This window comes from Propithecus coquereli, unplaced genomic scaffold, assembly GCF_000956105.1.
Source record: "Propithecus coquereli isolate 6110/MARCELLA unplaced genomic scaffold, Pcoq_1.0 Scaffold184, whole genome shotgun sequence".
Taxonomy (NCBI): domain Eukaryota; kingdom Metazoa; phylum Chordata; class Mammalia; order Primates; family Indriidae; genus Propithecus; species Propithecus coquereli.
Window position 1 is genome coordinate 216,713 of NW_012143190.1, and position 13,517 is coordinate 230,229.

Below are 13,517 nucleotides of genomic sequence, written 5' to 3' on the forward strand. Positions count from 1 at the left end.
GAGAAACCCCTCTGCTTCTCGACCAGTAAGTTCAGGTCAGCAGCAGAAAATGCCCAGAGATTTAGAAGGACTAACTGCCGTTTAGTCTGAGACTCACCTAGGGTGGGTCAGGGGGCTCACATTAAAAAGAACACATTGACATCACACCCACACACAACCATTAGACTTCCCAAAACCTCTGTTTCCCATTAAAGAGTATTTTTCAGGTACTAGTAATTTTATGCCGAGGTCTGTCTTTCCCACTTGTAAGGGTGCAGAAAGGAACAGAGAAAAACCCTAATGTCTGGTGACATTCTCTCTCCATTTATGACCAAAGTTCATCTGCAGTTTTATAAATGGCCTTTATCCAGCACAATCACCTCTAACACCCACCACCAAATGTAGACTAGGCTAAGGGGGGGGGGCGGGTGACAACCTGCTTCTGTCGGGTTTGCACGCAATGGCTGGGCTGAGCTGCAAGACTTGTTTATAAATAACAAGGTCATCCTAATCACATAATCAATTTATTTCCAAAGTCCGTGGAATACTAAACCAAGACACACTACATTTTCATACAAAGATAAGGCTTTAAACTACAAAAGCGCAACTTCCAAAGGTCAGCTGTGGGGTCCCATGATCTCCCAGGATAAAAGGCCACCTGTGATCCAACTTCATCAGGAGACATTTGCAAGCAGATTGCTGGTAACACGGCACCACGAAATATTCTTAAACACCTGTTGCTCAAATTCACAGGCTGCTCAAAGACAGGCACAGAATACAAGAGCCCTGGGTTCTCTCCTCACACCACATATCAAAATCACCTGTAAAAACACTCACACCCAAGTCGCATCCCAGACAAAAAGATCAGGCTATTGGGGGACAGGCTGGTGCTTGGCATTTTTGAGAGCAGTGGTTCTCACAGTTTTCGTGCATTCAAATCCCCTGCAGGACCCGTGGCACGACAGATGACTGTACCCGCCCCCAGGGTTTCTGATTCAGCAGGTCTGGCCTGAGAATGGCATTTCGAACACATTCCCAGATGCTGCTGGCCCACACTGTGCGAACCCAGTGCTTCACGGTCCCCCAGGCGGCTCTAATCAGTGTGGCCACAGCTGAGGACCACTGTATCGAGCAAGCCCTGGCCGGGGCACCAGGAGGAGAGAATTCTCATCCTGGCTCTGCTACCAACCTGGGGTTTGCTAACAAATAAGCCCTTGAGGTTTTTCGGGCCTCAACTTGCTCCTCCTATATGAAATTGAGGCACTGCGTAAAAGAGATCCCGAGCTCCTTGTAGAAATAAAATAAGGACTTTTTCAAAGGGCTGCTGACACTAATACACATAGAAAGGAAAAGGAAATGCCCTTAGGGACCATAAAACAGTTTCCAAAGACAGGGGAAGGTGAAGTTCTCCCTCATGTGACCTCAGCACATGTGGGGACACACAAGGGGTGCCAGCTGTATGTGTGCCCGAAGCCAGCCACGCTATTGTCCAGACTCACCTGTTAGGACCTTGCAGAGCTGCCCAGGTGTCTGGGCCTCGGCAGATGGGCTGCGTTTCAGGGACCATTTGCGCCTGATCAGATGCTCGCGTCCGCTGAACGGGCCCTGGGAGCTGTTCAGGGGCTGGATTAGCACCTGCTCCTGCCCAAGCTGGATGAGGCCAACCTGCCCAGAAAGGAGAGGGAAACGGGACATCGGTCATCTTCATTCACAGGAGCCCACCCCGCAGTAGCCTGAGGGCAGCAAGGCCCCCTCGCTGTGGTTTGGTTTTCCATGTCTGGGATTTTTTCTTTGCAAACTGCTCAGATTTACCAGAGCCCAAGAGTGAGCTTTCATGTGACTTAAAAACATCCCACTGAGCAGCTGTGTTTGGGGGTGGAGGCATGACATAGGGTGGGGGTGCAGAGATAGGTACAACAGCATCCAGTTTCCAGGCTGGCTTTCAGAGAAGATGGATTACTTTCTTATCAATTCTAAAACATTTAAAAAATTATTCTTAAAATCGTACCCCCAAAATATCATGAGGCAACCCCAAAATTGTTGGGAATGACAATTATATCCCTAATGGGAAAATGTATCTTATCCCTGGAGATATTTAGAATTTATATTTAAACAATGAAGTCAGTCATCAATAGTATTCTTAGTATTAATGATGCTGTACCGTTAAAAGTTTTACAATAGATTTACACATTTTTTCAGAACTTATAGTGTTTAAGAGAACTTGGCATAGTACTGAATTAGATTTGCAATTCTAATTTAACATATCATTGATTTAGACTTGTGATTTTAAAATCTTGTTAGGTTTATAAGCAGTATTAGAACGTGTAAGAGAATTTAAGACTTCCCATGTTTATAAGACCACGTTATTAGGTTTACAAGAATTGCTTAAGTACTTGTGAAGGGTTTGTTTTTTTAATCAGACAACCAAAGAACTTGAAAATGAAATCAAATGTTCAATCTCTGAATGCAGTTTTAAATGTTTAACAGTTGTAAACCACAAGTTTGTAAAGGCAGCCAAATATTATTCGAAGCCCCCAAAGTGATTGCAGAAACTTGCTAGATTATAAGATTTGTAAACTGAATGAAAAACTTTAAAAATCTTTTAATATGTTGCTCTAATAGAGTGACTATTAATTCTAAAAAAAAAGAAAAAAAGATGCAGAGAACCTTTCCCCTCATTTGGAATCAAAGTTGGCAGCATTAAAACAATTCGCATGCCCTCTCCAGACACCTGCTGCTAGCTTCCCTTCTTACATGGTTACCTTCTTCAACAAGGTAAACCTCCCACAGAAACCTAACCTGCCCGGTTTGCACACTGGTCCACACACTGGTCCACGCAGGCAATGTCCCCTCCTCCTGGGTGACACTCCCGGACTGCCCTTGCTAGCTCAGATTCAGTAGATCAGGCAGCTCAGTCTTAGGGGGTCATGGGTGGACATCCTTTCTTCTCTCTCTTCTACCAATACTTTTAAAAAGCCATGACATACAGAACCAGTGGTTCTCAAACCCTAGCACACACCAAAATCACCTGGAGATCTTGAGTGGGGACCAAGAATGTGCATTTCTAACAAGTCCCCACATGATACAGACACCGCTGGTCCAGGGACCACGCTTTGCGAAGCTCAGCTCTCTGCCACGCACAGCAATAACTCTGACCTCAAGGACCGAGCTCACTCTAGGCAAATGGTACAGACCCCCTCTGCGTTCTGAAAGGATGCACCAATACCAAGCCTCCTGGAAAGCAAATCAGATCCACTAATAAGATCGCCTGCAACCTTTAGTCCTCAAGATCCAGGGTGAGGCCATATTTACTGCTCTAAGCATATTTCAAGGTTTCCATTTCATTAGAACTTTTGCCAAGAACAACTCATAGATTTTACTGCCCAAATAAAACTGTCTCAAAGTGGCACTGCATGACCTGCTGGAGAGCACAGCTTTCTTCCCTCTCCTTTGAACTGCAAACTTGAGTTTGTTCACTAGGATACTCTGGAGAGACTGAAGAGGTGGGGCGGAGGGTGGCTGTGGTGGAAGGCGCAGAGCTCTATCACAGCCATGCGCAGGGAGCCTCAGTGCAGAGTACCTGAGGACTTCCATGGTCAAGACAAAGTGGGCAGGTTACATACAGCACAGCGCTTGGGACAGAGCCCCACACGGGGCTCCCTGGAGGATGTGCTCAACTCTAACGAGGGGCTGCTCATTTGGACACACCCTGGCTGTAGAAGGGCAAAAGCCCCTTTGAGTCTCACACTTTCAAAGCCAGTTATCATTTGTTCAGTCTAGTGCAGCAATGCCCAACCTTTTTGGCACCAGGGACCAGTTTCATGGAAGAGAATTTTTCCACGGACCGGGCAGGGGAGGGAGGGGAGAGCCAGAGCTCAGGCGGTGATGCAAGTGATGGGGAGCAGAGCGGCCCGCTGCCCACCTCTTTTCCATAGACTGTCGGGGGGCAGGTTGGGGTGGGTGGAGCTCTACAGCCCCGTCCCTAACAGGCCATGGACCAGGGGTTGGGGACCGCAGGTCTAGAGTTTGCATTCACAAGCCCCGGTATAAAAAGCAGTTAGCAGTTAATCCTAACATGCTACAAGTTTTTAAAAACAAGAGATTTCCCCTTGGTGAGGAATCCTACGCATGCATACACACAAAGCATTACCTAGCTCCTTGGGGTGGGGGGTAGGGGATTCTTCAGAATGAATGTCTTTTCTGGGGGTGCCACATGCTGGTTTCCATCTATCAGAGAGGAAAATGGCAATGCTGGTGAAAGAGGGACAAATGGACTAATGGGTTGCACTTGGCCTGGCAGCCATTTGCCATCTTGGGCCCCAACCTTCAAGCAGGGATGTGGCCAGGACTGGCACCCAGGATGGAGGGGCTGCACCCGGGAGCCAGCACGAGTCTCAGCCTCACTGTGGCTGGGCTCCCCCAAGTGCCTGCAACACTCACTTTGTCAGCGTGTGACCAGTGATCAAACGTTCTGTTGAAAAGTGCTACTATGTCTCTCTCACACACAATCTCGCCCCAAGACACTGGCCGGCCCTCCTTACCTCTCCTGACCTCCTCTCTTCCTGAATACATCCCCCGTCCCTGCAGCCCCCTGCCCCCTGTTATACAGGACATTTTCATGACCTAATAGTTTGTTTCACTGAGGCAGGATCAGAATTATTCCTCATGTTTCTAATGTCTGCCACATAATAGTTGCTCCAAAAAACACAATGAGACTGGGGTGCCTGTGGTCCCCCGGGCTCCGTGGTTCTCATCCTCGGCGGCATGTTGGCATCATCTAGGGAGCTTTGAAGACTCCTGATGCCCAGGGCCCCCTCCAGGCCAACTGACTCGGAATCTCGGTGGTTAAACACAGGCACTGGCATTTCTTTAAAGCTCACCAGATTTCAATGTGTAGCCAGGGTTGAGAACCACCGCCCTAGCTCTTAACTGGGTGCTGGAGACCCTGGCCACTTACTGCCTTGATTTCAATGTCTGGGGGCACGTGGATTTGGAACCTGGGCCTTCTTCTGATTGTGGGGCTCTGCCCACTGCCCCTAGACCACCGCAGTGCCATGGCCCCAAGAGCTGAGCTGGGCTGCTGGGATTTGTGTTAACCCTCCAGTCACCATCTATGCTCAGAAGGGAGACTCTGGGGCCTCCTCTGTTCCTCTGATGGCAGTGAAGAAATACCAGGAACGAGGCTGAGCTTGCATTAGATGCAAGAGGCCTGCACAACCAGTAACCAAAGGCACAGAGAAATGCAAAGGAACAAATGCCTGTGGCAGGCAGAACCAGCAGTCCTGAGGCCCCCTGGTTTTAAGGGATATAATAAAGCCCCCAGTGAAACGGTGCTCCTAAAAGAGAAGCCTTGAGTTTTGCAAGATTTGGTATCCTAAAGAATTTTGAGTCAAATAAAATGTATCAGGTATAACCTGATATTTCAAGAGTTCAGAGTGGTTACCTTTCAAGTCTCTTTATTTGGGTACTCGCTTTGAAGGGTTCTGTGCTGCTCTGAAAGAGAGTTATAAATCACCTACCGCTACCCCCACTCCGCCCTCCACCCCGAAGCAAGACTAGCTCTCACTGCAGTGTGGAAAGTATGTGAAAGACATACAGGTTTTTATCACCTAACATGAGCACAAGTTCTTGGCACAGCTTAGAAAATGCATTGAAGATGGTGTAAATTAAGAAAAGCTATCACGTCTGCTCTGGAACCAAAGATCGGGCCTCTGTGAGAGGGGAGAAAGCCACCTGGCTCTACAGAGAGCACGCTGGGATTTCCTCCCCTCAGGGGGTCACGGCTCCCTGGTTAGCGGGAGTGGGGCTTAGCTCTCTTCTGCTAAGTCGTGGAGATGGGTTGGCGTAGATGGTTTGGGGATGGGGTCGTGAGTTGGCACCCTGTGTGGGCCTACCTGCTTCCAAGAAGAAAAAGCAATCCTGAGACTGCAGGCCCTCCCATAGCTGCCTCTGGCTGTCCTGAGGAGGCAGCATCTCCCACAGGTGTACATGGCGTCAGCCCTCCTGAGACACCACCCAGAGCTTCCCTTTGGCAGTCCTGCTGCTGCCTCTGCAGGCGTGAAATGCCTAAACACGGTCATTTGGTCTTCTTTCCAAAGCCTGTCTCCCCTGGGTGATGTGGGGTCACCCACTGCAGTGTCTTCCGCTTCTGGGTCACCAGACAGAGTCAGCCAGTCACAGAGGACTGCCGGCTCCCCCTTCCTTTCCAACTCCACCTCCACCACCCGAGGCTCGAGCCTGGTCACCTCGCAGGGCTCCCCTCCTCCAGGACTCCCCAACTAACCGTCCATTGCCTCTTGGCCAGTGACTCTCAGAATGCCATCCCGGAACAGCAGCATCAGCATCCCTGGCAATTTGTTAGAAACACAAGTTCTCAGGACCCCCCCAGATCCGCTACATCAAAAACTCTGGGCTGGGGCCCAGCAGTCAGTTTAACAAGACCGCCAACGGACGCTGTGCAGGCTCAAGGTTGAGACCACTGCTCTGGGATAGATTCCAAATGCCTCAGGTTGGCACCCAGGGCCCCGCACCATCTAATCCGCACCCCTGTCCGTTCAATCCCTCTCCCATCTCCCAAAACCACGGCTCCCCACCCCCACCCCACTCCTGGGTCCCTTATCGCAGGACAGTGGAGCTTCAGTGGCTTTGCCGCCACTTCTCCCTCCTGGACTCCAAGGTCTACCTCCTTCAGCTCCAACTCTCCTTCCTCCTGAAGTCCCCACCCGGCCCGGTGCCAGCGACCCGTCTTCCCTCAGCCGCCCCACGGGCTCTGGCGCACCTTCCTTCCTGGCAGATCTGCACGGTCTTCTGAGACAGGGTCCGCCTTGTATTTCTCTCTGAGCCTTGTCAGGCGCCTACCAGAGTGCCCTGCGCATGGCAGGTGTGTGATAACGATCTGCACGTTCAGTCAACAATGTTGACTGATCATCTGATGTATAACTGGAAAAGTCTGGGAATGGCCCGTAGGGCAGGAGAAGAAACCTGTTTTCAATGCCTCAATGGGCCAGGCTCTCACTAAACGATTTCACAGGTTTTATCTTCTTCCATTCTATCAACAGCCGTGCAAGGCCGATGTTATTTACCCCTTGTGTGGCTGCAGGTGGGGAGGTTCAAAGGCGTTAAATGACTCGCTCAAGATCACAGCCCTGAATGGCCACGAGGTTTCATTTCCTAAGGAACAAGAGCGTGACCGTGCATCTGTGGGCCTGTGCATAGAAGCGTGCATGGGGAAAGGTTAACCAGTGACTCTGCACGGTTCCCTCAGACATACTGGCTGCAAAAACATCTCCATCATACACATCCAAGATCAGGCAGCTGTAACATTTCAGAGTTCAGAAAATAAGCTCCAAGAATGCAATCAATCAAAGATGACTTCTTCAGTTCATCATCATCCCATCTTGTAGGGATTTTTTTGGAGAGAGGGTCTTGCTCTGTTGCCCAGTCTATAGAGTGCGGTGGCCCGATCACAGCTCACTGCAACCTCAAACTCCTGGGCTCAAGCAATCCTCCTGCCACAGCCTCCAGAGTCCTGGGGATTACAGGCATGAGCCACTGTGCCTGGATTCTTTTTGTTTTAAAATGTTGTCAACTAAACAGAATTTCGAAGTTAAGAAATCTAATTGTGTGCCCTAGGTAATGCTCATGGGTGGCCTGGTGCAGAAGCCACTGTTCCTGGCATCCTAAGAAGTGCCAGCCCAGCCCTGGAGAACTGCAGCTGGACGAAGCCCTGAGCAATGACAATCAGGAGCAGCACAACAGCATGGAGGCCAAGAGAGGACAAAGGAGGACAAAGCCACCATGAGGCCCTGTGGACAACCCTCCAAAGGAGGCGGCCAGAGGCCTTAGAATCGCCTGATTCATGCTCTTGCCTTTAATTCTCCCATGCCGCCAAACTGCACAACTGTCTTTGCCCTTCTTCAACCATTCCTGTTAGAATGCCCCTTAACATCCACTCAATTGTTCCTTTTACAAAGCTCTAAATATGAGCTTTGTATTTGCCAGATACATTTATACTGTACGTGATCAATTCTTCAGCAATGTTAATCGCTTAGGACTGTGTGCCTTCCTCAGATCTGTATCAATATGACGCATAATCACATCTGGTCTATTTACTCCCTTCCAAATGGTCTCCACAGCATGTTTGCCAAGACTAATGCCTGCTCAGCTGTACTCAGTCAAGTGAGGCTACATTATAAAGCTGGGCGATTCTGTAATCAATCAATCGAGAGTTTGATGACTCTCTTTCCTAAAGAGAGAGGCAGCAACATCCCACACTTGCCTCTTCACCACATGAGTCAGGTAAACGCAAGCTGCCCTCTTAAAAATGGGGTCCCTACCTCTTCTAACCGAAGCCACCTGCTCATTAGCTGGCTGACCTCAGGCCCCATCTATTCTTACCTGGCCTCCATTTCTTCCCGGATAAAACAGAGGCGAACTGATTAGAAAGTTCCCAAGTCGGCTGGGACGAAGAGCTGTACAGAACTATGAGTATAAGATACGCCCCAGATGACGTGCCACCAACACGGCCACATGCTGTGCAGTCAGGCTGACCAGCCAGAGCAGGAGTGGGCTGGGCCACCGTGTCAACCCCAGCGGCCACTCTGGAAAAGAGAGACTCTACACAGGGTCCTGTGCTAGTGGCTGTGACTCCACAGGATCCTGTGGAGGATCCCTGACCTTCTCACAGTCTTTGGGGTAGCCTGGAAAACGAGCACGGCTTAACGTTCTGGTGTTCTGCCTGGTCCCAACACCTCACGGTGCACCCCGGGCAGGCCACAGCCTCAGCCAAGAAGGGGTGGCCACATTCCAGTAGGTGGCCTTCCCAGAGCTTGCAAGCGTCATCTCAGGAAGAATGGCCACTGTTCAGCCGAGCAAACCCAATGGCAGAGGCCTCCACTCATGCAAAGACACTCATGCTGTCTTTGCAGTGCCATCTCCACCATTCTCTCCACCTGTGGAGTTCAACTTGATTCCACGCTGCTGTCCTTCCATGATCTGGCCCTAGTAATAAGAGGCAGCTGACCCAAACTTACATAAATTCACTGGGAGTGGAAATATCTTCCTCACTTGCCTAAAGTTCGTTGCTTTGAAATAACCATAACCAGTTTCCATATGGTTATGGAAACTGTTCCAAAAAACCTATGCTCTGTCTAAAGACTCCTGGAAATGTAAATAAAATGAGGAAGCATAAACAGAAAACAATTAACAGTTGATCTTGCGTTCTCTGAAGATCCAAAAAGTGCAGCTGACTCAGCTTCCCAAGATAAGACACAAAGAGGGGAAATGCCACAGGCCTATGCCTCTGCCCACCGTCAGAAGGAGGCGGAGCAAGACGGAGCACACACTTTACTCTTCTTTCCCTGTAAACTACTAGGGAATGGTCTATCCTGATAAGCATCGTCTTTAAACAGACACCAAACATCGCTGGAGACAGACAGCATGGATTCCATGCAGCACAGAACAGAGCCTGCCTTCCCCTCCCCCTGCACTCAACACTCACTGCTAAGCCATTTTGGAGACGTTAGATTCGGTGGAACTTACTAGCAATTAAAATGATATTCGACACCAGAATAAAGTTTTGTCAAACACAGCCACATCCATTTGTTTGTATACTGTCCACGGCTGCTTTTGCACTAAAAGGGCAGCTTGAGTAGCTGTGACAAAGACTACGTGGCCCACAGAGCCTAAAATATCTACTATCTGATCCTTCAGAGAAAAGGTTTGCCACTCCCGTACCACGTGATTTTTTATAATATTTATAGATGCCAGAAGGCTTTGAAATAGCCCCATCCACAGCCACCAAAAATCATCTACCTGACATTCCCACGCCTTGCAGCTGAGCATGTCCTGCAAACACACACACACACGGTACCACACTTCCACCTGGCAGTGCTTCTACCAGGTCAGGAGAGACGAACACATCATCACTGGCCACCGGAACTGAAAACCGAAACGAAAGATGAAGCACAACGCCGCACGCTTGGTCAGCAGGAGTTCCTGTTGCTTTCTTTCTTTATGCTTTCAGGACCACCTGGCAACCAAGAGGCCCACTCCAAGCCACCCACCATCTCTGCCCTCCTGCCTTCCAGCCCTATATGTGTGTCCTTGGGGGGAGTGCCCAGTGTACAACTCGCACAAACGGGATGAACAAGGCAGACTAAACAGAAGTGTCTGCTCAAGCAGGAATTTAAAAGCTAAAGTCTTAGAGGTCCACCCACCACTGGCACACGCTTAACGCAGCCTCTTGGCCGGGTTCCTTTATCTAAAGCACAGCGCCCTCACATGGTGCCGAAGGGAAGGGCAGCCTTGCTGAAAAGCTGGCTCACATGCCATCTGTGAGAGGGCCCAGCGCTCCCTCGGTGAGGATTTTAAATCAACGTTATGCAGATTTCCACCCTCGGCTCCTTCACAGATAGCTCCTCGCTGGAAACTTTACACCACGAAGTATAAACTCTGACCTCTACAGAAACTCACTAAACCGCAGCAAATGGGATTCAGATGTTTCCACGTACAGTACAGTGATGTGACCTAGACTTTAAACGCTTTGGCAAAAACAGGAAAAATGATGTGGGCCTTCCAGTCCCTCCCAGAACATGATACAGCCTTGACCCAAGCCCTGCAGGGATCGGAGCCTTTCTCACTCCTACTCAAGCCTACTCACCCACAGACCACATTCGCTCTACCGGCCCCTCCATGGTCTATTCCACTTTCCTTGTTTCACCAAAGCTGCCAATTTCTCCCAGCTGAGCAAATGAGGAGCACACTCTAATGAGAACTCAGAAAACTCCTAAAAAGAGAACTAGGCTGATCCCAGGAAATGACACCCATAGTTACCCCACAGTGCCAGGAAGAGAGCACTTGGACACCCAGGCTTTCTGGCTTTGCTGCAGATCCTCAAAGACTAGCTGCAGACTATGTGGGTAAGGGACAGAGAACCCAAGATGATAGCACAAAATGAGGTGGGGAAGCAGTTTCTTGTGCCTGGGTAGGACACAAAATAATATCATAAACTGCCTCCGCAGAGGCCGGTCACAACAAAAGATAGAGAAACAACCATGTGTTTCACGCTCTAAGTCAACACCAGACTTTGTCGGGGAAAGCCCATCTGTCGGCCATGTGTGCCCCTTGGGGGTGGGCATGACGGAGAAGCTGAGGAGTGCTCGTCTGGGCACCAGTGTGGCCACGTGATCAAGTGTGAGCACAGCAAGGCAAAGGTACACAAGAAATCCCGTGCCTCTTAGGGTACCTGTCACAGGTGACCCAAATGCAGCAGGGCAGGGTCTTGGAACAGGGAAGCTGCTTCCACAGTAAACAAGCTTCTAGGGGCAGGAACAGGGTCTTACCCATGTAAACACCCCTCAGGCCTGGCTGGGGCGGGTGCCAGACACATGCCTGCTAATGGTACAAGGAAACAAGGAGCGACACGCTCTCTCGCTCGTTTCAACTAAGAAGAGTGGAGCTAACTGTGTCTGTCTGGGGACCCCGAAAACTTCCTTTGCAGGTACAGAAAGAAGATGCAAAAGAAAGGAAGGTGAATGCCCACTCCCCATCTCCCCATCCAAGAACAGATAAGATATACACGGATATGTGCGTTCCCCTGACACACACACCTGTGCAGATGCAGTGTTCTCGCTACACACCTGTGCGCCTGGGGCCCTGACAGTCTCATCCCTGCTACATCTGCGCTCCCCTGAGCCGGCTGCAGCGTGTGTCCCAACGCAACCCCGGCTCGCGCAGGCTCCGCACAGGCTCAGCTCAGCTGGTGGGAAGCGCTGGACTCCGATGCTTCCCATCCCACCCCCTTTGCTCATAGACCATCCAGAAAGTCTGGGAGGTGGGGAGGTAGGGGGTTCCCTCTGGCCCTCCAGGAGGCTGGACTTCCGCCGAGGCTACCCACCCCAACCCTCCACGGGGACCACCCGGGCGCCGCAACAGACCAGACAGGCAGACCCGGAAGGGGCGCGGGCAGTACCAGGCCGCCGGCGGCGCCGCAAGCGCTGAGCGAGACGAGGGAGCCCGGGTGGCCCAGCACGCGTCCCGAGTAGAAGCACAGATCGGCGGGGCGTCCGCGTCGCCCGGCTGCGCCCGCCTCCTCCACCTCAAAGCCTCGGGACAGGAAGCGCAGGTCGCGGCGCAGCTGCAGGTACAGGTCGCGCCCGAAGGCCGGCAGGTGCAGCAGCAGGGCGCGCTCTCCTGGCCGGGTGCGCGGGGCTGCCGGGGGCGCGCGGGGGCGCCGCCGCCGTCGGGGTCCGGGACCTCCGGGCAGCGGTGGCAGGTGCACGTCGTCTGGGCGCACCCGCCACGGGAGCACCACCTCCACGTCGGCCGCCGCGTCGCCGACAGCTGCAGAGAGAGAGGAGACGCGTCAGCGCTGCAGGGCCCGCCCCCGCCCGCCAGCGGCGCGCGGGGTCCAGCCCTGGGACCTAGCCCGGCCAGCTCGGGGCAGGCGCTTCCTTCCCACCCCTCGCCCCGGCACCTCCATGCCGACCAGCGCCTGTGCCTGGCCCGCGCCACCTGGGGAAGGTCTCCGGCGCGGCCGCCCGATCACTCTGAGATCGGCGCCGCAGCAACTGCAAGCGGAGAACCGGCGGCGGCGCGCCTGCCACGGAGCCACCCGAGTCCGGTCCTCCGGGTGCGGCCCGCGCCTCTCCGCCTGGGGCGCTGTCAGCGATCCGCTGCCGGGATGCCTCGGGAGGGCAGAAGGAAGGTGGCCGCGAGAGGCAAGGGCGAAGAAGGCGGGTGGGAGAGGGACAATACCTGCGCCCGGGTCCAGTCCCCAAACCAGCAGCAGCAGCAAGGGCAGGACGAGAGGAGGCAGCAGGGCGCCGTCACACATGGTACTCGGGACGAGCAGCCCCCAGGACCGTGGCGGCGGAGCAGGAGCGCGCGAGGCGGCGGCGCCAGCCGGAGTGCAGCCCTCCAGCCTTTGGAAAAAGTAATTAGCGCTGCGGACAAACCCAACGTGGTAAACCCCAAGCCCCGCCTTCCCCTCGGAAAGCAGGAGCTGATTGGGCTCTCGCTTTCCTCTGCTCCGCCTCCTCCTTCCCTATTGGTTAAGATGGGTCGAAACCAAAGTACGTAGTTAGGTTGTAAGCATTTTCTTACACGTGGTTTCTGGGCAGTAGCTGGGACGCGACACCAGGTGGCGTTCGGGAGCCGACTCGAGCCGCGAAATCCTGCAAGGGCCAGGTGGACGCTGGGCTGGTCTTTAGAGTTTGTCCTCATTTTGGAAATCCTCTCTCAGCCTGCTGTCCAATTTCCCAGGAAGACAGGCCAGAAATCGTCCTGGCCAACCGCTTTTTTACAAAAAATCATATTCTCTCTGCATCTACAGTAAAGTTTTGGTTGTTTGTGGCTGGAAAGACTCCCAGTCCACTTGCCTGCACACCTGGGTTTATGCTTGATGGCTATATCCGAGATGTTTATCCAAACCCCTCACACCTCCCGTGGTCTTGATCTCAAGAAGCCAGTGGAACGGGCATGCCCGCACCCTCTCACAGATTGGAAAACGAAGGAAGAGAGAGCTCAAGGATCTTGCT

General features: G+C 52.2%; 1 protein-coding gene across 1 annotated transcript in view; it reads right to left on the minus strand.

Moving 5' to 3' along the window:
• LOC105808925 (A disintegrin and metalloproteinase with thrombospondin motifs 17) overlaps positions 1 to 12,814 on the minus strand; it is a 223,642-nt gene extending 210,828 nt beyond the window's left edge. Inside the window, exons 1-3 of the mRNA XM_012642686.1 lie at positions 12,736 to 12,814; positions 11,951 to 12,321; positions 1,479 to 1,644 (exon numbers count right to left, since the gene is read on the minus strand). Coding sequence (XP_012498140.1) covers positions 1,479 to 1,644; positions 11,951 to 12,321; positions 12,736 to 12,814 — 616 coding nt within the window. The remainder of the gene's footprint in view (positions 1 to 1,478; positions 1,645 to 11,950; positions 12,322 to 12,735) is intronic.
• Positions 12,815 to 13,517: the final 703 nt, after the last annotated feature.